The sequence below is a fragment of the Osmia bicornis genome, chromosome 10 (genome assembly GCF_907164935.1).
Source record: "Osmia bicornis bicornis chromosome 10, iOsmBic2.1, whole genome shotgun sequence".
NCBI classification, from domain to species: Eukaryota; Metazoa; Arthropoda; class Insecta; order Hymenoptera; family Megachilidae; genus Osmia; species Osmia bicornis.
In genome coordinates, this window is record NC_060225.1 from 2,445,243 (window position 1) to 2,469,937 (window position 24,695).

At 34.2% G+C, this 24,695-nt stretch overlaps 1 protein-coding gene across 1 annotated transcript in view; it reads left to right on the top strand.

The window, feature by feature from the left end:
• LOC114879492 (filamin-A) overlaps nt 1-24,695 on the top strand; it is a 101,112-nt gene that overhangs the window by 43,136 nt on the left and 33,281 nt on the right. The window contains 1 exon segment of the mRNA XM_029194455.2: nt 20,993-21,182. Within this exon segment, the coding sequence (XP_029050288.2) occupies nt 20,993-21,182 (190 nt within the window).

Below are 24,695 nucleotides of genomic sequence, written 5' to 3' on the forward strand. Positions count from 1 at the left end.
GTTTGATAAAATTTATTTAAATAAAAAAAGATTAGTATAGCATTTCATTTAAGAAAGACGATGTCAGTTTATTCTGACTTTATTTTAGCCACTTTAGAAAAATTGTTTATACACCACACAATCAAATACTGCGTGTCATTTAATTTAAAAAAAGAATTAGGTCGATAGCTGCTATAGTCTCCGAGATCATAGTTTGTAACATTTTATCTGACTCACCCTGTAAAACCGGGCCCCACACCCAACTTCGTTACCAAAAAATGAAGTAACGGGTCTCACAGTTAGTAACAAGGCTAATAAGGGAACATATCGAAATTGTATACGCCGATTTTGATGGGACTTGTGTGAAATATAGTTCTTAGAAAAATATTCGTATACGTTTTTTTTTTATCGGCCATCGTCCATGTTAAGGGGGCGAAAACAGGCTTCAAAGTTGGGGGATGAAAATATATTTTTTGGAATATCTCTGAAAGCAGGAGGTGCAGGGAAGAAATTTGTTTCTTAAAAATTTTGTGTGTTTTTGAATGACGAATTCAGTCACACAAGAAATTTTGCAAAAAAAGGGCATTTGTTTAAATAATATCTTAAAAATTTGAATTTTTTCATGAAATTTTCATGAAAGTTTATATATGTGAATTATGGATCAAAATAGGATACATATGTTTCTGGAATAAAATTAAATGGGTAACATTTAATCATAAAGAAAAAGGGCAATAGTAAAAAAAAATTTCAACCAATACTTTTTTTCATAATAAATAGGAGATTTAACGGTGCCTCCTGCAAAGTGGACCACGGGGCTGTAGCTCCCCTTGCACTCCCATTTCCCATTTAATTTGGCGCTGTCCCTAAGAAACCAGTATTAAATTAGTAATTAAACAGAGGTACAAGTACTTATTTATATTCAAGGAATCGTTTTTGCCAATCTGAACATTCGACCAATTAAATCAATTTCAAAATTGGAATTTCACGGCTGAAGGGTATCAGCGAAATGGGTATCCCACGAGCAGGGCCGGCGTAAGGGGCGTTCAGGGCGCTAGATTTGTAGAGGGCGCCGCAGCCCGGTGTCCCTAGTTTATTCATCTATATCCGTTTAGATTAGTAAAGTTGCTATGTAGTTTAACAATTTTTACAATCTAACTACAGATTCATCGTTTCATATTATTACCTTGTCTTTTTATCTTAAAAATTTTGAACCCCTGAATGGGCGCCATCGGCCCTGTCCACGAGCAACACAACGAAGCCGTTAAACATCGTGTAAATGAGGTAATTTTCTAGACGATCGTTGCCAGCCGTGACGACGACCTCCTGCAAAACGAAGAGAGAAAAGAAAAAACTTTGATTCCGTATGCAGTTCAGTAAAATATAAAAATTCATTTGCGCGAGTAGTTACTCGAGTTTCCTGCCTCGCTTGACACGTGATGTCACGTTTCGCTTTAGGACCAACTAAAGTGAAAATCTTCCTGTTCCGACATTCCCGGAAAATCTTCCTGCTTTAAATTTCCAGTATGTCGATATGCTCGTAAAAACCGCGTTTCTCGAAAACTTGACCGCATCTATCATCCTGTTGCATCGATTTTCATTCGAGATATCAGGCGAAAGTTTGTTCGAGCCCGTTTCCTACCGACGATAGTTTCATGGTGTCTGTTTTTGAAACTCGCTGAACAGCTAAGAGGAAGCTGCGAAAAGTCCAGTACACAAGGTGTACTGTTGAGAGATAAAAAGTATACTAACGGAACGGCACAGGGGCAAAGGGAGCACTTCGCACGCTCCCCTCTGTCCCCACGTTTGATCCTCGCGTTCAAAGATCGCAGCAACGCTGACTTCGTACCATCTTGCTTTGTCGCGAAGTCTCATTTTTCGGTAATTATTTAGAAGTTGGTCCTCCTCACCGATTTTCGTGACCTTGAAATATGTTGTCAAGGTCATCATTCTGAACAACTTTTCCCTATACATGTTACCGCCGCTCGGCCTTAGTTTCCGAGATATTTGCAAAAATCTTTAGTTAAACTTAGATTACGAGTACACTGTATTCCGGGAAAAATGGAGACTGAATGGTGATTGAAAGAGCGATTGAAGTGGTTTGAGGTTAGGGTTAGGGTTAGGGTTTTGTTTTTGATTTTTTCACGTTATAATTACTCTTTCTTTCACTTTTTATACAGGGTGGCCCACATAACTCTTAACAGCTCAATATCTTGAAAACTATGACATCGATTTTAAAGTTCTTGGTCTTAAATTGCATGGATCTGAAGGGCCTTTCTAACTACATAAACATGAAGTGGCCCCCCTTTCTTCTTTAATGGGAGGCGGGGGTACCTTTATAATTTTAAATGGAACCCCTTAGAAAACGTTACATATTTAGATTCTACAGGAAAAAACAAGTAAATTTTGTCCGAAACACTTTTTTGTCAGATATTTCCATGATGATATTATAACAGTTTGAAGTTTCGACTTGTAGGTACTTACTTGAAGCGCTCGGAAATAGCGTTATTGAATTGCGTCTGTGAAATTAGCACCTCATTTTCAAAAAACAAAACTTTTAGCAACAGTTCTATTTGCACCCGCAATAGTTCTATAGTTCCTGATAGGTTTCAGAAATAGTTCCGGCGAAATACCAGAAAAAATAGCATTTTGAAAATATGAGGTGCCAACTTCGCGTGGCACCGCATCATGCGAAAAATGTTATTTAAATCATCGTACTGACGATGAGAACGTTTTCATAGATAACTGAGTCAAATTCAAGAATTGTACCTACAAGGAAGTACCTACAAGTCGAAACTTCAAACTATTATAATCTCATCTTGGAAATATCTGACAAAAAAATATTTCAGATAAAATTTACTTGTTTTTTCCTGTAAAATTATAAAGGTACCCCCGCCCCCCATTAAAGAAGAAGGGTCGGCCACATCATGTTTATGTAGTTAGAAAGGCCCTTCAGATCCATGCAATTTGAGACCAAGAACTTTAAAATCGATGTCATAGTTTTCGAGATATTGATCTGTTAAGAGTTATGTGGGCCACCCTGTATATTGTGTACCTATTAGTCATTTTGTGTTTTGTCAGAAATCGGAAACATTTCGCCTATCATGTCGAAAAATGCCGTTATACGCTCATTAACATCATGTTGACGTCGGAATAAAAGCTCATTGTTAGCTATATATCCCACGTAATGAGACGTACGAGTTCTATAACGAGGAATATTAGCTCTCGTATCACGCCATGTACGCTCTAAACCTAAACCTAACCTAACCCTAACCCTAACCCTAACCCTAACTGTTGTAATTAACTATTGTATTTCAATGCGGGGTTTGTGGATGTATGTTACTGCGCATGCGTTGCGATCGTCTTCTTATGTACCACCGATTTTTCTGGTATCTACCGTTTCGCGCGCTCCCTCTGAGCACATGTACATTTTTAACAATAAATTACTTCTTGCATTCGCTGTAACCCTAATTTTATACGCAAACAACGCTCACACTAACCCTAACCCTAACCTCAAACCACTTCAATCACTCTTTCAATCACTATTCAGTCTCCATTTTTCCCGGAATACAGTGTACTGGTGACATAAGTATAACCAAAGTTTTTTACGAATATCTCGGAAACTAAGGCCGAGCGGCGGTAACATGTATAGGGAGAAGTTGTTCAGAATGATGACCTTGACAACATATTTCAAGGTCACGAAAATCGGTGAGGAGAACCAACTTGTAAATAATTACCCATTTTTCTTCTTTGTCAGGCGACGCGACTAGTGTGTGATCGCATCGGCCAATAAGCGCGCGATCAATCGTACGCGTGACGTACCGACTACGACCAATCATACCCGCATTCCTTTCCCTAGTATACTTTCCATCTCTGAACAGTATGTACCTACGTTTCGCGTGAAAGTTTTACGCGATTCCCTGCATCTATCGTCACGCCCTTAACCGAGTGAAATTTTCGTTTCTGACCTCTGTACGATACGAAGTACGGTAGCTTGCGTATTATTTGAATTTTTGGAATTTCACCGCCTTAATAAATGCATCTACGAACTGAAACGAACCTGGCAAACGTCAGGTACGATAAATATTGAGCACTTTGCAGCTGCTCATGAAAAGCGAAGAGGAAAATATTGCTAAGTGGCATTGTAACAGTGACGGAATATGTCTTTTGTTAGATTTTCGGTACAGGAGATACTATGCTTTTCCTTACTACATGATGGTGGGGTGTTAGGAGTCTAACTATAGAGGCAAAGTATATACTATAGGATGTATTGTCGTCTTTTAGTCTCCAGCGAGACAGTTCGCTTCGAGGAGTCCATTCGAATAGTTTCTGTCTGATTTTGACATTGCTCGAACCTTCGTTTCATGTGCATTTTGACACTACGTCAAGCACTTTTATTGATTAATATTTACTCACCAAGGAGCCACTTGAATTTCAGTATTCCATAGGTACGTAGATAGATGAAAAATGTGAAAGAAATTAGCAATAATTTGTTTGCATGATAAAGGATAACTTTGGATATTCTTAATTTTCTCTTTAAAACGACAGGGATAATTTTCGTTATTTATAGATCTACTTATGGAAATCGCGATCAAATTACGTGCAGTTGTAAATTAGTATTGGGTAACAATTAATTAAAATTTTTAATTTGGTTGATTGATTAAAAAAATAATCATCATAGTAATTATTCATATTAATCATTAATCGATAATTAGTGATTAAGAATATTAATCTTTAATTTACAAATTGGTAGTTGCCAATTGAAATTTGAAGTAAGAATTAACTTTTAATTAATTTTTCTCAGGAGAGAAAACAACAAAATTATATTACAGTAGGAATAAGTTTATTATTTACACATATTTGTTTATAAAATTAATTCTGATCTAATTTTTATAACACTTAAATGTCGAAAATAGCAGTTTTTGATATTTGAAAATGTGTCTCGAAGTAATTTTTATACTTTTCAATGAGAAAACACAAATTTTTGTCTATTTTTTTCATTTTTATTGTAAATATACTGTTTTTAAGAAACTTGCAATGAAATTTTGACTTGAATTCTATTTGAAATTATTGAATTGAAAATTTGAATCATTTTAGTTGTGAAGAATATTACAAGTAGCCTGCATTGAATTCTCCACTCTTGAACCAAACTCTTAAACAATTTCCTATTTTAATACACGTTATTTGAAATTAAATATTAAAAGATCAATATTGATATCACCTAATCAATTAGTTAATAAAAATTTCTTTTAATTTTCATAAATATCTTATTTTTAATCAAGTTTATGAATAAAATGTGTCTTCTATTATTGGATTGTGACATAAAAGGAATAAATAATAAATTTTGTGTTGTTCAACGAATAATTTAACGGTGAATTAACCGTTTTTTATTATTTTTTTTTTTCATATAGTGATAGCTGTTTTGTATAAATAAAAATTTATTTATGTATAGTTTAAAGTACACAATTGGCCTAGAATCAGTAGTGTATTTTTATTTCTTCTAATACAGCATTTCTATTAATTATAAAAATGTTTTTATTAATGTAAACCGTCAGGCTTTGACAAAAATTAATATACTGATATTTAATCCTCGTACGGCCGGCCATGGAGAAATCCCAATTTTAATTTAATATTGTATTTCATATTTTCATTTTCTACATTTTACACTGTTTCTTTAAAAATTATTCTCCCATCATGTGAAACTCTTTCGTTTAAAAATTATACATTTAGTTCTGGTTAATATCCTTGCATACGAGTATGTTTTGGGAATTTGGGACTCGATTGACCCAGGCTTTACTGCTCCTCTGCTTAAACATTAAACATTTCACTATTTTCGTATTTGCATTCATAAATTTATATAAATTTCGATAATTCCGACTCATTCAATAACAATTAAAAAATTATTTAAACAATTCAAATTCTTTTTACCCTTCCAAAAATTGACAATATTCTTAGATGATATAACCGTCACAACAGTTCGTATCTTGTTTTTCTAAAAAATTTCTCCGAAACATAGACGATTAAATCGACCGATGAGATGATAAAAATAATTGCATAGGTGCTGTTGGTACAAAACAACTTGGACGTTTGTCAGATTCCGTTGCTTCGCTGCAAATGCAGATTCGTTAATTGTCCTTTAATGCGTGTAAAGTGCACAGAAGCAGCTCTGTTTCACTTCAAAGCCACGATACCTACTATATTATGTAAAGCTGTCTCACAAATTTCATCACAATATTTAAATAACTAATTTTTAAAATTTATAATTGCCATTCAAAAATATAGCATTAAATGTGTTTTTGCAAATTTTGTAAATTTTTTTTATATTTAAAAAATTTTTATGAAATCCTGTAAATTTGGTAACTTTTCAAATTAGAAAGTAAAAACTAGAACAGTAGACATTTGTATACTTAAATAGCTAATTTTTTAAATGATTTATATTTGAAAATATAGGTAATAATAAATTTTAATTAATAATATCAAACATTTGCAAACTTAAATATCTAAACTTCCAGACAAGGTATTTCAAAATCTTTTATAATTAAACTGTAAAGTTATTAATAATTTAAATCCTCGTATTAAAAGTAAAATTTTTAATAATTTTATCCTGAAAGATTTCATTTTCAAGAAAAACTATTTCCAGCTCCAAAAATTCTAAAAAATAACCCTCTGATTCATACCTACAAATCTGCAGAGCTAAATACAGATTTCAAAAAATAAAAATAGAAAATTTCTATAGCAGATTATAATTTTTAAGGAATAATTTTAGAAGGATAATTCCAGGAGAGTAAAATTATCCGGTCAAGTTATGACTGACGTTGAGAGATGACAGAAAGAGGGAAGAAAAAGAAGAATGAGAGGAATGGAATGATTGTCGAGGATGCAGGGAAGACCATTAAGAATTTTATGTAGATTTATTGCATGATCTAATTTGAAATCCAACACGTATCTGGTACACGGTCCGTCTCTTAGACTATTTTGAGTGCAAGTCAGGCTTTCTCAAATTTATAAACAGAAACGTTCGAAGTAGGTGGAAGACGGCGGGCGAGTATTGAATTAATAGGAGAGGTTGCATTACACATTTCTCTTTAACATACCCGGTGTCTTACTCGTCCGATGCATTGTTAGTGAAGAATTTCTAAAATATGGTAGAGAGTCAGGGTATAATTTGTAGCAGATTTAATAGAAATCAATATTAGTCTTTTCCATAATATTGATATTGGTATTTATTTCTACGTCTAGCTTTTCTGTTATTCAAACATGATTTCAAATAATATAATTGATGGATTTTCTTCAAATATAGTTAAAAAAAAACCAAATACAAAACTTTAGGGTTTAAAATTTCAACAGCTACCATGATGGTTACAATAGAATTCTGTTTTTTTATTTTAAGTTTGTTCCTCAAGGGGTTAATTACATGAAATTTTAAATTCGGTATTTAATTAATCATAAATGGACGTTGAGAAATTTTTCTTTGGAATTAAACGGGAACCACTATTCATTTTTTGGTTCTGTATAATGGATCGAAACACTGATTTACAATTAAAAAAGTTATTTTGTATTCATTCACGATGATTGGTTAGATGACGAATTTGAATATTTATATTATTGATATTTAATTGAGGCACTCAAAACCAAGTAGATAATAAAATAATAAAATATGTATTTATTGATCCTCGATGGCGGACCATGGAGAGAGTCCCAATTTTAATTCAACTTTGCAGTTCATATTATTTTCATTTTCTAAAGTTTACACTGATGCTATTAATTTCTGGCTTTTTGGGAAACCTGAATATTTTTTGAGGATATGTAGTTAACTTTTTAGAATCAATATTTCTCAAATTTGGAAGAATTTGCCAAAAAACAAATTCGAGTTTGTTAACGGAAAAAGAATTTACAGTTGAATCGTATATAACAGTAAACTTTTTATTTCTAATTTTAAACATAAAATAAAAAGAGATTGCTAATAACAACAAATTTTATAAAATTTATTACTCTTCGACAGTAGTTAAATAGTTTTTCAATGATTATATTTCTACATAGAATGAATTTTTTCTTATTAATACTTATTCCTAGGAAGTTCTTCAAATTGAATTCCATATTTGAAATTTCTTTAATTTAAAACTGTATTTTTTGAAATTAAATATTATTATCTTAAAATAAATGATCAATTTATATGTTGAAGTCACTTCAATATCAAGCAACACAGAATGATATATTTAATAAAAAATAAAATTATTGCTTATTTACTTAGATTTTAAATTAGAATAAATTGTTTGTTTATAATTAATTTTCATTGATCTACATAAATTAATTTTGTGCCACATTTTTAAGTTTTTTCTTGTTATTTTCAAATACACTGTCTTGAGATTATTCATTGATTAAAAATAGTTAAAAAATCATTTTTTTCTTTCATTCTTTACGTTATGAGTAAGATGATGAATTTAAATATCTCCAGTACCTGCATTTTACTGCAAACATTCTTAATGTCCTCACGAAAGTGTCTAATTTTATCGGTTTTATCGTGCAAACATAGGTTCACAGATGTTTAATTTGGCGAACTTTATAGCGCATCATCCTCTTTACGAGGACTTTTAGACATAAAATTCTATGAAGCGACGATACTTAAACCTGATAGCCTTAACGTCATCGATAATCTAAAATTACGAATCAATACATCGAGTTTTTTTTCATTACAATAACAACATGTAGTAGAAATAAATCTTAACTCTTGAACAGCGGACCATGGAGAAAGCCCCAATTTTAACTTAATTCCGTATTTCATATTATTTTCATTTTCTAAATTTTGCAGTTCCTTCGAAAATTATATACTTAACTTTAGGTTAATACCCTTGTATATGTTTTATAAGCTTGAATCAGGATTGACCCAGGGTTAAACAACAAACCTTTGAGAAAGCTACCAATTTAAATTAAATTGAAAATTTTTTTACTTTAATTTACAAAATCTCAAAATCTTCCCGTCTATATTTTCCACATATTTTTTCAATATATGGAAATTTGATTGAATAATAGGTAATTGAAGAACCGTGTAACATCTGACATAGCATAAGTGGTATTCGTGACAATTTCATGTCATCAAATCTTGGTAGTCTTCTTACACTTCGAAAACTGACATTAATTTCTTACCAAACTAAAATAGAGTACCTTACTACTACATAAATTCCAGAATGACACGGGTCCTGCTTTTAACACTTTATGAATTATTAGTATAATTATTTTCAAAATAGTTAAATCAAAATCAAAATCAAAATCAAAATCAAAATCAAAATCAAAATCAAAATCAAAATCAAAATCAAAATCAAAATCAAAATCAAAATAGTTAATAGAAAATTAAAGAAAATAAATTAAGAAACTCTTCTCTTTAAAATATTGGTTGATCGGCTTGTATTGTTTTAAAATTCATAGCTTCAATTCCATACAAGAAAAAATGGTTTTGATTTAACCCTCGGACGGCGGACCACGGAGAGAGCCTAAATTTTAATTTAATTTTGAATCTCATATTACTTTTATTTTCTAAATTTGTCACTATTCCTTTATAAATGATACTTTGAATATATGAAACTCCTTCGTTAAAAAATTATACATGTAACTTTAGATTAGGAAGGGCTCCGTCTTTCAAGGGGTTAAAAAATAATTCAAATACATCAGCAATATTTGAACGTGATGGGTAAATGATTTGAAGGAGTAATAAATCTTGAAATTACCTAATTGGGGATGGTATCTAGTAGTGTGGTGGAATTAATATCCTGCACCCTTTTATAAGGTGGGTGGGTGGGTGGGGGCTAGCCTGCTATTATGGTAACATCGAATTCAGCATTGTGCTCGAAATTATCGCCAGTTAGCACGAGTTCCGTGACGGCTACCGTCCTAGCTGGTTCCTGCTGTCGTATATCTCTGCCAAATACTAAACGCACAAATTAAGGTACGCATTTACCACCAGAATGATTTAAATTCGAATCAACCAGTGGTCCAGATTAACGTTCATGCACGATGACATTTTAGATGGTAATAGCTACATGTCTCGAAGAAATGAACATTCAGGCTTTAATTTGACGTTCATCTGATTCAGAAATGTTGAATTTGCTTTCATCAAAAACTTTTATGATACTCCTTACAAACTATTCTGTTGAAAGTATCCATTTGCACTCCAAGTTTGATATCTAGGTAGGATGTATTTTCTATGCAGATTCTTGAAATAATTTGGATGTTAATTTAAGAGCATTAGGAATGCAATATTTAAAGAAATAGGCTAAAATTTAGAAAATACAAACAAGTGAAATTATAAAATTAAAATATTGCCACTGTCTCAGTATTCCACCTTTTAAGGATTAGAAATCAGAATCAACTAATTAGGGTTCTTCCCTTGTATGTGTTTACATACAGTATTATCATATCATTCAATCAAATGACCATAATCAGTAGATTAGAAAATCTAATGGGTGTCCACATATTTGTGCTAGGTCAGAATTTATAATTACTTCCTTTCTTTTCATTGTTCCAAAGGGAACTGTGTTAAAAAAACGAGACTCACGCTATTGTTAAATTAAAATTGTGACTCTCTCCATGGTCCGCCATTTGAGGGTTGTTTGAATATTAATGTGGATCACTGTGTGTTCCAAATAAGAAAATGGTTGTTTTTGAATCATTACTGTACCACCAGGTATTGCAACTTCAACAGGTAGTGCAGAAATGGGTTACCACCTCTTTTCTCTCTTATTTGATTAATTTGTGTATAGGAAATCTTTATAGAATTGTTCTACTTGGTGTTTGATACCATCCTTTTCTTTTCCCCATTGCAGCTTTTCTTGATGTCATTATTTTAATAATAATTTTTCCATCAATCCATGATACATGAGGTTTGTTCATTTGAAAATTCAAAGCAGGAGTTTTCAAGTAGATTAATTGTTATTCTAGGGATATCAGTTCCTAAAGCATTAAGACAGTATATGTATTGTTTATTGATAATCTGTATTTGTAAACAAGATTTGACAACAACTTGTTTTCTTAGAGCATTCTTTTAAAATATTAGAAAATTCTTTAGTGCACAAATATGATATTGTCCAGAATTAATATGTTCATTTTGTATACAGTGGAAATGATTATTGCACACTATAACATGAATTGCTAACAATATTAACCCTTTATAGTTATATTTGTCTAACTCAGATACCTTAGTAGTAAAAATTATTGTGCATTAAACGTGACCAATTATTGAAACAAAAATTAAAAACTCTTGTAAAATATCCACAGAGTATTAATAGATCAATAAATAGTTACTGGCTGAGAGCAGACATACACCCCTGAAGAGTTAAATGCTTAAATTTATTATTTCAAATTACTAACATGATTTTGATAATGTTCAAACCTTTTTACTGTCTCTAAAATACTTTTCGATATATTCAAAACTGCAACGCAGCTTATAGATTAATTTATGCAGGGTGTGACGAAAATGGTGATACAACCGGAAAAGCTGAGATTCTAACTAAAAAGTAAAACAAAATTTTTTGACTTTGTCGCCGTATTACTATATTTTTTGTATTTATTTATTTTTTTACCCGCTTAAGGTGGTTAAAAAGGACACATATTACGTTAGAAAATGTTTGTACGAGCAAGATTATGCATACACCAATAAAAGCATAATTTTTGACAATTTTTAAACATTTACAAAAGTAAATAGTGAAATGTGATAGTAAATTTCCAAGTGAAATTTAGTACCCTTAAAACTTACGAAACATTTATAAAGATATTAATCTAAAGTTAAATGTATAATTTTTAAACGAATCAGTTTTATATATTGAAATAATAATTTTTTAATGAACAGTGTAAAATTTTGAAAATGAAAATAATATGAAATACGAAATTAAATTAAAATTGGAGCTCTCTCCATGGTCAACCGTCTTGAGGCTTTCTTTCTGGTCCACCGTCCGAGGGTGAAATCATGATATATTTTATCAAATTTTATTTTATTTTTTCAAGTAAAAATAGAAACCAAATAGAAATTTATATTTATACAAACGTCTTTATACAAAAATGATTTAATCCTAGCTGATATATGAAATGAAAACAGGAACCACATAAGAGTACAATAAACAATGAATGAAAAGACCTCATAAAAAGATATAATGTGACAAAGTGCAGTATTTGTCAGCGATATCCTTAATGCCAGAAGACTAGTCAAATGATAAAATATTACGAGTATCGAATCGATTGAATAGTACATATAATAGGGAGTGGATATGTTTACGATGATTTTAATGAATTTTTCATGTCGCATATGTTTTGCAATAACTCTGTCGCCGTTACATAATAAATTCTTTACACGCAGCACTTTTTGGCTTGGTACCAGTCTCAAAATACGTAGATTCTATCGTAATGAGCTGTGACCATACACTATTGCTTGATTTCATAAATTCCTAGAGTTCGGTTTATACTGATGTCTACGAACAATCTACTTAGGTGATTTATACAAATAAATGCGTCATTTAAAGAGGAGAAAAAAGACTTCTCTTAGTGAAACGTGGGGAACAGGTGTATGATTTATTACTAAATTTTGGAAGTTTATGCAAATGCATGTTTTTATTGGAACAGATTGAACGAATGGAATTTGACAAAAATATGTTTCATCATTAGAAGATTTTCAAAATACAGGATGTTCTGTCTAATTTTACTACTTTTATTTTTTTTGTTACTTTTACAGATACAAATAGATCTTCAGCAGGAAATTACTGTATTTCAAGAAGAAAATTAGGCTATGAGGGTGAAGATCATTGCAAGGTCATACTACATAGCTTCTGGTATTTTATAGTGACCTTTTTTTTTTTTTTTAATGGAACTGCATATTTTTAAAATTTTTGTTTTACATAGATCGATTCTTTGGAACATTCTGTGGATAAAAATAGGTGTGGAAAAAATTAATAATTTGTGAGGTATTTCATATTTTTGTATAAAATATCGCACAAACTGTTGACTCCTCTAATGTTATTATACAGAATGTTTCAGAAAATTCATTTGCTAAAAAAAGAATGCAGTTCTATTAAAAAAAAAGGCAAAGCTCACTGTGATGTCTCAGAAGATGTGATCTTGAGATGACTTTCCTTCCCCTAGTCTAATTTTCTTCCTGAAATGTAATAACTTAGTCCTGAGGTATTTTTTGTACTTTTACAAATAATATAATAATTAAGGGTGGTAGAGTTAGGGGGATACTCTGTTTATAATTTTGTATAAGTTTGTAAAATTTATGTTGCATATTCTTCATACTTCTTGTACATACAGAATTTTTTAAACAGAAGCAAAGGTGTTTCAACAATATCAAGAATTTCAAAAGTTTCAGAAAAATTATCAATAGTCTATCCATATGATATTCTGAAATATCATTGAAGAAATTTTACATATAATCATTTTTTCGTTTAAATTTATTTCAGCTGATAAATGGTACCAATTTATAATTAATAATCTATTGATAATTTGAAAGAAAAAAGTTATTGCTGCTTATTGTAGTTTTATTTATATCTGAAACTTAATTTGATAAAGTATAATACAGTTTAATATGTTAAAGGATTAAATAATTCACTTGTATAATACAATTATAATAAGAATAAATAATATTTTTATAAATGAATTTTCAAATCCCTACGGATATTAGTGTTTCCTGTGTTTATCTTGCATATATTTCGTATACATTTTCCACATACTTTGGATATTTGCATTACATCGTAGTCGCATAAACTTCCGCAGTCTATTTATTCCTATGTACACTTACGATCAAATCACGTTTCCCGAGGGAAAATTTTCACGATAATATTGTTAAAAGTAATTTAAAAAACAATAATATAATTTTCATTTGTTCATTATTATAAATTTTAGCATAGGTCAATTCAGTGGTTCTCAAACTGGGTGCCGCGGCACCCTAGGGTGACTCAAGTGCGCCACAAGAGTGCTGCGAAGGTTTCAATCGTTTATATGTAAAGAGCCAAATATTAATAAAAGGCTTCGTATTTTTACTAACTGTGAAAAGCAAAAAATAATAATAATAGGGGTGCCGTGAATTTTGTTTAATGATTTCAGTGTGCCGCTGGACAAAAAAGTTTGAGAACCACTGACAATTGTCAAAAATTATTGTGAGTTAACGTATACAGGTGGTTGACCCCTATACAATGATTGATCTTTTTTCTAAAAACGTGAGAAATAAAATATAATGCGTTTCTTAACTTCCGGATGGCGAACCATGGAGAAAACTCTAATTTTATTTTCTAAATTGTACACTGTTCCTTTAAAAATTACTGTTCCAATATATGAAACTCCTTCATCTAAAAATAATACATTTAACTTTAGATTAATGTCCTTGTATATATTTTGGATCACAATTGACCCATGCTCCGCTGTTCAAGAATTAAATAATGAAATATAATTATCTTTCATAACCGGAATCCTTTTTTTTCCGAATAGAATTATAGTTTATCGTGTAAGAAACGCGTTATATTGTATGTATTTTCTACATTTTTAGAAAAAGGGTCAATGTATAGGGGTCGATAACCGTATATGTTACGGCATAACTGAAAAATAATAACAAAATAAATATGAACTTAAATTTTTCCGTGTAAACGATTATACCTAAATGGTGGGGGCCACAGACCTATATATATTAGGCCCCCCTCGCTACTTTGTGATTTTCCTCCGGGAAGTCTTCGGGAAAGAACGGAATCCCGGGACATCACCGTTTTCCCCAGAGAAGCTGGATATGTACAATATCAATCATAGTGTCCGTTCGTCTAGTGTATTTTGTAATTTCAAATAAATTATTGAATATTCTAAAGCTTTTATCACATGATTATGTTAATTATTTTAACGATTTTATTAAATAATTAGATTTATGGGTTGGATCGCAGTTTCCCGGGTAATTGATCTCGACTATTTTATCGGATAAATCAAGGTCGGAGAAGACGATAGGAAGTATCCCGAGATCGATATCACGTGGCGTTACAAAGTAATGGCCATTTTAAAAAATCACAATTTTTCAAAAATTTTCCGATAATTTCAAATCCAAAAAATAACCCTTTTTTTTATCGCGGGGAAATCTTGCATAAGACCCCCCGCCCCCTTGGGGGACGGCGGCAGAGGAGTGTCAGATTCCTACTGACTAAAACCCCACGGCGACCTCTTCTGGCGTTTGACAGAGGCTCCGGGACCTGAGTGATATAACTCCGGAGCCTCCCCCGCCGCGTGCTGAAAGCACCCCTCACCGGAGGAGTTAGAGCTCCCCCAGCCGACACCGGGGGTCGCACCCGGTGCCGGCCCCGTCGCGGGGGAACTGCGTGCAATGGCGGCCGGGCCCCCCAGCCCGTACCGCCTGCAGTCCTCGCGCCTCGATCTCCTCACAGGCTACGGGGAGGAGCAACCCCCCACCCGCCCGCGAGAAAGGTCGGGCGCTGTCCTTGGCTCCGCCGGCTTCCGGTGCCGGCTGCACTCCGGGTCCGCGTGCAATGGCACCCAAGCACGGCGCCTGCGGCCCGCCGAGTCACCCCCTATGGGCTACCGTGGCCGCGGTCCCGCCACTCCGATATCACTGGCAGGACCGCCTCGACAGCGCGGTTTCCGGCGGCAGCCCCCTCTGCTAGGGAGCTATGCCACCTTTCCGCCGCACCCAAAAAAAACTAACGTAACCTAACCTAACCCAACCCAACTTATCAGCTACAATAGCTAGCTTTTGAATTAGTTTAGCTTAGTTCTCCTCAGCTAGAAAAGCTAGTCTTTAACTTATTGTTAGCTTAGCTTAGCTTAAAATGGCCATAACTTTGTAACGCCACGTGATATCGACCTCGGGACACTTCCTATCGTTTTCTCCGACCTTGATTTATCCGATAAAATAGTCGAGATTAATTACCCAGGAAACTGCAATCTAACCAAAAAATCCATTAATGTCCAGAAAAATCGCAAGTTTATATAGTTAAATGTACCTCCCGCGAATATGGAAATTTTACTCCTATGCAATGTGACCGCGACTTCTCAAGTTATGGGTTCCTGGAGGGGATTAGTGGAGCCAACGGCACAATCCCCTTGCCCCTCTGTCGTTCAGTTTGTCGATGCTCGGCAACTTACCGTCACCGAATGGTACATATAACTGTACTGGAATTTTTTCCACTAGTTTCAGGGGTATGTCTAATTAAGAATAAAAAAGTGCGATTTATGAATTTTTGTTGAAGATAGGCTATTTTTATCAAATAATTAAAAAGAGAAAAGTTAAAGAAAGATTTCGTATGGCACAAAAATTACATTATTTATGCAATAAGTGGATAGCTTAATTTAATAAATGAAATAATTGTATTCTGATAATGAGTAACTATAATACAGTTATAACGTGTCTGACTATCCGTGATCTTTACTACTGCGGCAATTATCGTGTTAGTTTGTGCGAGGTCTGACCACCCATTGATTTGAAATATAAGGTGATCATAGCGAATTATAAAGAGTGTCCATTAATTTAATTAAACTGGTTTTCGGCTTGAGGGCTCTTGTTGTATTTTGTTGTTTTAAATGCAGTTCTTGCTGTTTAATTCTTTGACTGCTGAGCACTCTAAGCTTGAACGTTCTGTGTGTACGAAATAAAAATCAAGTCAATAACACTTATCACTTTTTTTTTTATTCCATTTCATTTCTCAGTTTATTCTTTCATTTGTTTTTCTTTTTCAGTGTTTTGTCGTATCATTATAATGTGATAACATATGACGTGTAATTAGTAATATGCGTTGAGGACTTTTATTTCATTATGATTAGGATATACAAGAAGCGCATATCTGCATCCATAGTCTGCACCAATAACTTTCATCGGACGCATATGTGCGTCCATAGCAGTCAAAGGGTTAAGGTCTTTGATTATCATCGTTCACTGTATTTTAATATTATGTGTAATACGTAATATCCTGTTTAAATTTACTTGAATTGTATTTATTTTGAAATGTTACATTCTAAATTTTTGATATTTTCAATTTGGAATATTTCGAATATTTGGACATTTGTTGGTAATTCTCCTGGAATATTTAGAAAATTTCATATTTGCAAGAATCATGCAGAATATGAAAGCTATATAAAATTATATATTTTTAAGATTTTCCAAGATAATTATATAATTTTAAGTTCATATGTCTGTCGAAGGTGCACTTGTTTAATTCATCCCCATAAAAATATGCATTTGGAACACAGTGTGAAGAAGACTTTACGCAAGACACCGCGGACATAGATGTAAACAAGGTAGCGATACCGATTAGTAAACCAATCACAATGCTTCGCAACGGCTTCTGATACGCGAATGAATAAAATGAACCGACCACCTAGAGACACAAACTCTTCGGCTATAAACTACACTCGGTGAGACCTTTCCAACGATACCCTTATCAAGTCCCTCGTGGTTGCTGAGTTGAAAGTCGTCACGGACGGACGGAGGGACACACAAACCGGGGATATAAGGCTTCGTGCCGATATTACGGATCAGATACTCAGCTTCGCTCTGTATCTGCTCCTACGTATCAGAAGCCTAAAATGACCTTAGTGTATGAGGGTAAATAACGCGTTCGGCCGTCAACGTACAGGAAAGTGGGGTCATAAAAATCTGTACGCGGACCCTGGCTTGGGTTAATTGGTTCGGCCTAACTACACTAAAACCTGGATAAATGCAACCGAGATTGGGACCCAGTGGTTGCATTTATCCAAGCGAGGTGTCGAATCTCGGATTGCACGCGACGACCAGCCAAGCGTGAACGTAGATAGAGACAGACAGTGGCGGAAAGAGAGAGGTCCGATGATCAAAGGAAAGAGCCGAAACGTATCGGTGTGACTAATACTAATTCAACTATAAAACTTTTCTATTTTTGACTTTTTTTTACTGAAACTTTTACTAACGCATTGGTGAAATTTTTTTGATTAAAATGATACCAAACACGATACAGTTTGAATTATAATTACTTGCTAAAATTGGTGTTAAAAGTTGGCGAAAAGGAAGAGAGATCGAAATCAAATCCAGTCGCGGTGTCGGTTCTGGTTTCAAAGGTTTCATTTATCCAGGCGAGGTGTCGATTCTGCGTCCGTACACTGAGTCCCATCGAAGTTGCCGCAGTGAAGTTGGCGCACTAACACATTCACGCCGTGTCGGTCAGCCGATGGGCGAGGTGCCGACGACGCGGCGTGAATGTGTTAGTGAATTTGTAGGCAACTTCACTGCGACAAGTTCAATGCAACTCAGTGTACACATGTTTTGTATTCACCCAACATGCCGATTCTGTGTCCGTACACATGTTTTGTATTCAGCCGACACGGTCGGATCATATTACACGGTTTCCTCGTCGAGCGGCTCGGTTCGCCTAGGGGGATCCCCCCAAGTGGAGGGGATAGCGATGTTGCACTTATCCAAGCATTCTTTCGTTGCATTTATCCAAATTTTCCGTTTACAGTAAAACCTGGATAAATGCAACGAAAGAATGCTTGGATAAGTGCAACATCGCTATTCCCTCCACTTGGAGGGACCCCCCTAAGCCGAACCGAGCCGCTCGGCGAGGAAACCGTGTAATATGATCCGACCGTAATATCGATGTGACTAATACTAATTGAACGATAAAACTTTTTTATTTTTAACTTTTTCTTAATTAAACTTCTACTAACGCATTTGTGAGATTTTTATGATTAAAATGACACCAAACACGATATAGTTTGAATTATATTTATAAACAATAGTAATCGAATAAACAACATAGAATTGACACCACAACTGAACATAAATGATATCGGCTGAATACAAAAGATGTGTACGGACTCAGAATCGGCATGTCGGCTGAATAGAAAACATGTGTACGGACACAGAATCGGCATGTCGGCTGAATACAAAACATGTGTACGGACACAGAGTCGGCATGTCGGCTGAATAGAAAACATGTGTACACTGAGTTGCAATGAACTTGTCGCAGTGAAGTTGGCTCCAGATTTACTGACACATTCACGCCGCGTCGGTGAGTCGATCTCGCCCATCGTCTCACCGACGCGGCGTGAATGTGTCAGTAAATCTGGAGCCAACTTCACTGCGACAAGTTCATTGCAACTCAGTGTACAGACGCAGAATCGACACCTCGCTTGGATAAATGCAACATTAAATACCCAGAATCGACACCTCGCTTGGATAAATGCAACATTAAATGCCCAGAATCGACACCTTGCTTGGATAAATGCAACATTAAATGCCCAGAATCGCCACCGTGCTTGGATAAATGAACCTTTGAAACCAGAGCCAACACCGCGACTGGTTTTGATGTCGATCTCTGTTGCTTTTTGCCAACCTTTAACATCAATTTTAGCAAGTAATTATAATTGAAACTATATCGTGTTTGGTACCATTGTAATCAGAAAAATTTCACCGATGCGTTAGTAAAAGTTTCAATAAAAAAAAGTCAAAAATAAAAAAGTTTTATACTTCAATTAGTATTAGTTCCACCACTGTCTGTCTCTTTCTACGTTCACGCTTGGCTGGTCGTCGCGTGTAATCCGAGATTCGACACCTCGCTTGGATAAATGCAACCACTGGGTCCCAATGTTGGTTGCATTTATCCAGGTTTTACTGTATCCAGGTTTTACTGTACCCAAAACGGTATAAAAGGGCAGCAATTGCTGCAGAAAGTCAGTCAAGAATCGGCACTCAAGTGTAGGAGAGGGGAGAAACAGGTGTTTCGTCTCGGGATCGTCTGTCAGACTCGTCAGTGGAGCTGACAACAGACGATCCCTGCCCGAGACACCTATCATACCGCAATTCGAGATGTTTGACAACAGGTGGGAGATTTTTTAAGGGGTGATTCTAGAGATCAAAATAAGACGAAATAGCGTTTGTGGCTTTGTTTTCCAGTAATTAACGTTTAAAAATTCGAGTAAAAAGCACCTAAAACCTGCAATCTGCTCAGCACCGACGACTGAACGTCAGGTCAGCAGGGGTAGGTACAGTCATAACCAAGAGAGAAAGCCGAATGCTGCAGTACCGAGAAACAGAATAGCACGAGGTAAGTTTCTACTATTCAATGATCTTGGTTATGACTGTATCCACCCCGTTGACCTGACGTTCAGTCGTCGGTGCTGGGCTTTTTACTCGATTTTTAAACGTTAATTACTGGAAAACAAAGCTGCAAACGCTATTTCGTTATTCTTGATTTTCGTCTTTTTTTGATCCCTAGAATCACCCCTTAAAAAATCTCCCATCTGTTGTCGAAAACCCTGTATATTCGAACTGCATGCCGGGCGGCCGCTTGCAAGAGCACTGTTACTGTGGGTGCCGTGCACCCTGTTTTGGTTAGTTTATGACGCAGGATCCACCTCTACTCTCTTTAGAGTGGTGGAATAATGAGAATCTCGTTACTATCAACAAGGAACTTTATTTCTCTAACTTCTTCACAGAAGCGTTCTTGCTTTGAACAAACTGAACGTCGGGACGCGACTCTCTCTAAACTCGCACACTTCACGCTACTTGCTTCCCGCTCTCTCCGAGTCGTTCGTACGACGGTGGCGCCCCACATTACCGATCTCTCGCCGCCGCCTAGTGACCCCCGGCCCGAACTAAAGGCGTCCGGGGAGACGAAACCCTCTTCCCTCCACTAAACGCCTACACAAGTTAATAAGGAATTTGCCTCCAGGCCACCCTGCGCTCTGGGACTCTTTCCTTAAAAACCCTCGAGTCCGTCGATTCTCGCGGTCTTACCGTTCAGCGGACGACCTGAGCCACCATGAGTGCTTCTGGGGCCTAGCGCACTGGAACATTCTTAGGAACCTCAGAGCTTTCCCGATTGAACCGGCTAACGAATTAACGAAGCGAACTCTTGGTATTTTTACAATTCTGCAATCGCTGTTCTCTGTGCGAGTAGTCCGTAAAAAGCTCGCTTTATCGAGCTCTCCGTTGAGCCACCTTACAATTTCAATAAATTTCTACAGATAATGCAATTATTTCTTATTATAAAACGACATTAAAATTATGTTTCAGGCTTCGGAGGAGTATCGCGAGCATAGCACACACAAAACTCACAGAGCCAAGAGGACTCGTCAAAGACAGGAACAACGCGTTGAACAACACAGCTCGAGTGTACAAGAAACTTCCAGTGTATCAAAGAAGAATTTCAACGTAATCCGACTGAATAACATCCCTCTACCAGTAGCCGGTGGCACTGTAACATGTAAGTATTTAATAACATTTATTTATCATTCAATTTAATATTTTTGAGAAAAATCTCCATCCTATTATGAGCAATATAGGACCGAGTAATACATATAGTTTTATTCAAAATCACATATCAGGTTGTTGCATATTAACCCTTCTTACTTTAACTGCCATTAATATTGACAAAGTACCTAATTAATTTTTTTTATTTCAATCAAACATGTTTTCTCTAAAAAGCAACCACTATATAAAAATTATCATACGTCCTTTCTTAGCAATTAAAATTTACAAAATTTTTGTAGAATTAGCTGAGAAAGTTTAAAATCTTATGAAAATTACTACATAATAAATCTCGCCGTACCATGAAGTAAGCTGAATACTCGATTCTAGTGTTCGACATTTGACACAACTTTCCTTAAAAATAGAACAGGACAATAAAATAACATAATATCAGTTCAAAATATTTATACATTCAAGGTCAGGTTACGGGTCCGCATAAACACAATCCTGCTTCCTCGTGCGGGGTTCGAAACCGCCGGTACTGCGAAAGTTAATAATATAAAATGACTGGTTACCAGTCACAAACAAACATTGATTAAATTGGAATATTAAAAGTTTGGCATCGTTTGATGACAAACGATTAAATGACCATTAAATGACTACATAAACCTTCCATTAATATTTTTAATAAGAACTGGCAAGTTATTAGAGGACCATCTGTGTAACATGTTTTTGCACAGTAACCATGGCCAATTTCAAAATATTCAAATTCTGATACGATTTGATGACTTAAAACTATTGCAAAGTAACACTTGTATTACATCAATTTAAAGCATAAAGTTTGTTAAAAATTATCATAAAAAAATTCATTAATTAATTTCCAATAACGTTCCCAATTCTCGGATGGAGGATCATGGAGAGACCCCAATTCAATTTAATTTAATTATGTACATCTTATTATTTGCATTTTCTGAATTTTATTTTATTTAAAAATTATACATTCAAATTAAGACTAATTACGTCTTTTAAGTTGGGGTCTCAATTGATGTAGACTTCGTTGTTCATGGGTGAATATATTACAAAACTGTTGGTTGTTAAATGACTATCATGGATACGATGATTTTCTGACGAGTCAATTTGTATTGAAATCATTTATAAAAATTTTATGCAACCATTTTCTGCAAATCGTAAGCTTTAATTTGATATAATGGATAAAGTTCTGGAAGCAACGACTCACCCATTTCTCTGAAATTTTTGGTAAAGCTTATCCTTAATTAGCGAAGAAAATCCCTAAAAGGATTTTTGGCGACAAAGTCTCGTTTGTCCCCTAGCCCCCTTCAAAGTTTTGACAGTTCTTACTAAATATCTTCGAAAATATTGATTTTAGAGAAAAAAGTTTCAAACAGAAAATGAAGCTCATAAAAAGCTCTACAAAAAATATTCCACACATTTTTTACGTAAACCTATTATTTTGGCTGTTATGTAAACAAATAGTAATTTCTACACTATCGTTAATATCATTCCCTACCTTACCGACACAGCGCAGTATAATTGGCGATCTGTTCCGAAAACGTAATCTGCACTTTTCGGCAACGGTTTCATGAAATAATAATAAATTAATTATAAAAATATGCGTAAATGAAACGGATTTGAATATATAGCCTAACCTAACTTAAATACATCAATAATAATTATACACACAAGTACATCTGAGGAAAAAACTATTATTGTTCATAACAGCCAAAATAATAGGTTTACCTAAAAAATGTGTATAACATTTTTTGTAGAGCTTTTTATGAGCTTCATTTTTTGTTTGAAACTTTTTTCTCTAAAATCAATATTTTCAGAGATATTTAGTAAGAACTGTCAAAACTTTGAAGGGGGCTGGGGGATAATCGAGGCTTTGTCGCCAAAAATCCTTTTAGGGACTTTCTTCGCTAATCAAGGATTTAGCTTTGGCAAAAATTTCATAAAAATGGGAGGGTTGTCGCTTCCGGAACTTTATCCTAAAAGTCAAATACATATATTTGTAGGCAAAATAATTTGTTGTTTCTTCAGACACATGTTCTCGTCGATCATTTCTCAATTTTACAATCTCCGTATTCCTAGTAAACAAAATAAGTTTAGCGAAACCAGTTTAGCATGATTGATTTTTGTAACTAGCGCAGAGAAAATGTGATTTGGCTGGAAAATAGAGAGATCAGAGGTAGAGAGAAAAAGAGAGATGTGGACAGCTGTGAGTTGAAGGAAGGTGATGGTATTAATACTGGATGATTAAGTGAGGCCGGATGTGCGGAATCATATTCGTCACTAGCCCAAAAGTCGAAGCTCGAATTTCAAAACCGCTAACCAGGACGATAGAAATGTTAAGAGTTAGCTTTATTATTCTTATTCTATCTTTTTTAAATTTCTGTGATTTTACTCATACCATATGGTATAGGAAGAATTCGGATTGGGATAAAAATATTCGAAAGCGAGAGCGATGATATTTAACTTAACCGCTGCAGTATTATAATATTATATGAACTTTTTTGAGTAATTTGCAAATGAAATATGTTAGAATTCTTTTATATTTTAATATAAGTAATAGAAAATTTTAAGAACAAGAATTGGCATATATTTTATTTTATGCATTTTAAGCATTATGCATATTTTAAACATTACCTTTATTTTATTCTAAATGAAAAATTATTTTTAATATTTGTTTTTATTTTTTTTGTTTTTTATTTTTTTTATATACTTTATTTCATATCTATTTATACTTTGAATGTAGACTCGCGATTAAATCAGGCTTTCATAGAGAAAATGGTGATGTAGTGGAAACAGGAATTCTCAAAACTGTAATTTTGAAAATATTAAGTTTTATTTATTAAATTTTACAAAATTTTGTATATAACTGAGAAATATGAATAATATTAAATGTAAAACTTAATTCGGGGCCTTTAGCATTATTCTTTTTAAATCACTATTTTACATTTGAATATTTTCCCGCGCTTCCATGAACTTGAAAAGTTGAGCGAAAATATGATAATGATAACAATTATTTGAATAAATGAAATTACTATAACTTTTTAAAAATAAATCTTCAATTAGAATAAAAAAACAGCACCAAATTAATTTCTAAACCTAATAAATAATTATAAATTCATTTTTTTCCACGTAAACGTCAGTGATGGGAGGTCTAATATGCAGCTGTTTCCTAGATTGTCATTCTTCCCAGGGATGCCTGCAGGGAAAGGTGGGAACCAGAAATACATATTACCATTTTTCCTGGAGAAATGTGACTTGATCCCGAGTGTATTGTGAGTTGCATTGAACTTGTCGCAGTGAAGTTGGCTACAAATTCACTAACGCATTCACGCAGCGTTGGTGAGCCGATTTGTAGCCAACTTCACTAACGCATTCACGCAGCGTCGGTGAGCCAATAGCGAGTTCGGTTCACCGACGTTGCGGCGTGAATGTGTTAGTGAATTTGTAGCCAACTTCATTGCGACAAGTTCAATGCAACTCAGTGTACACCATAGACATA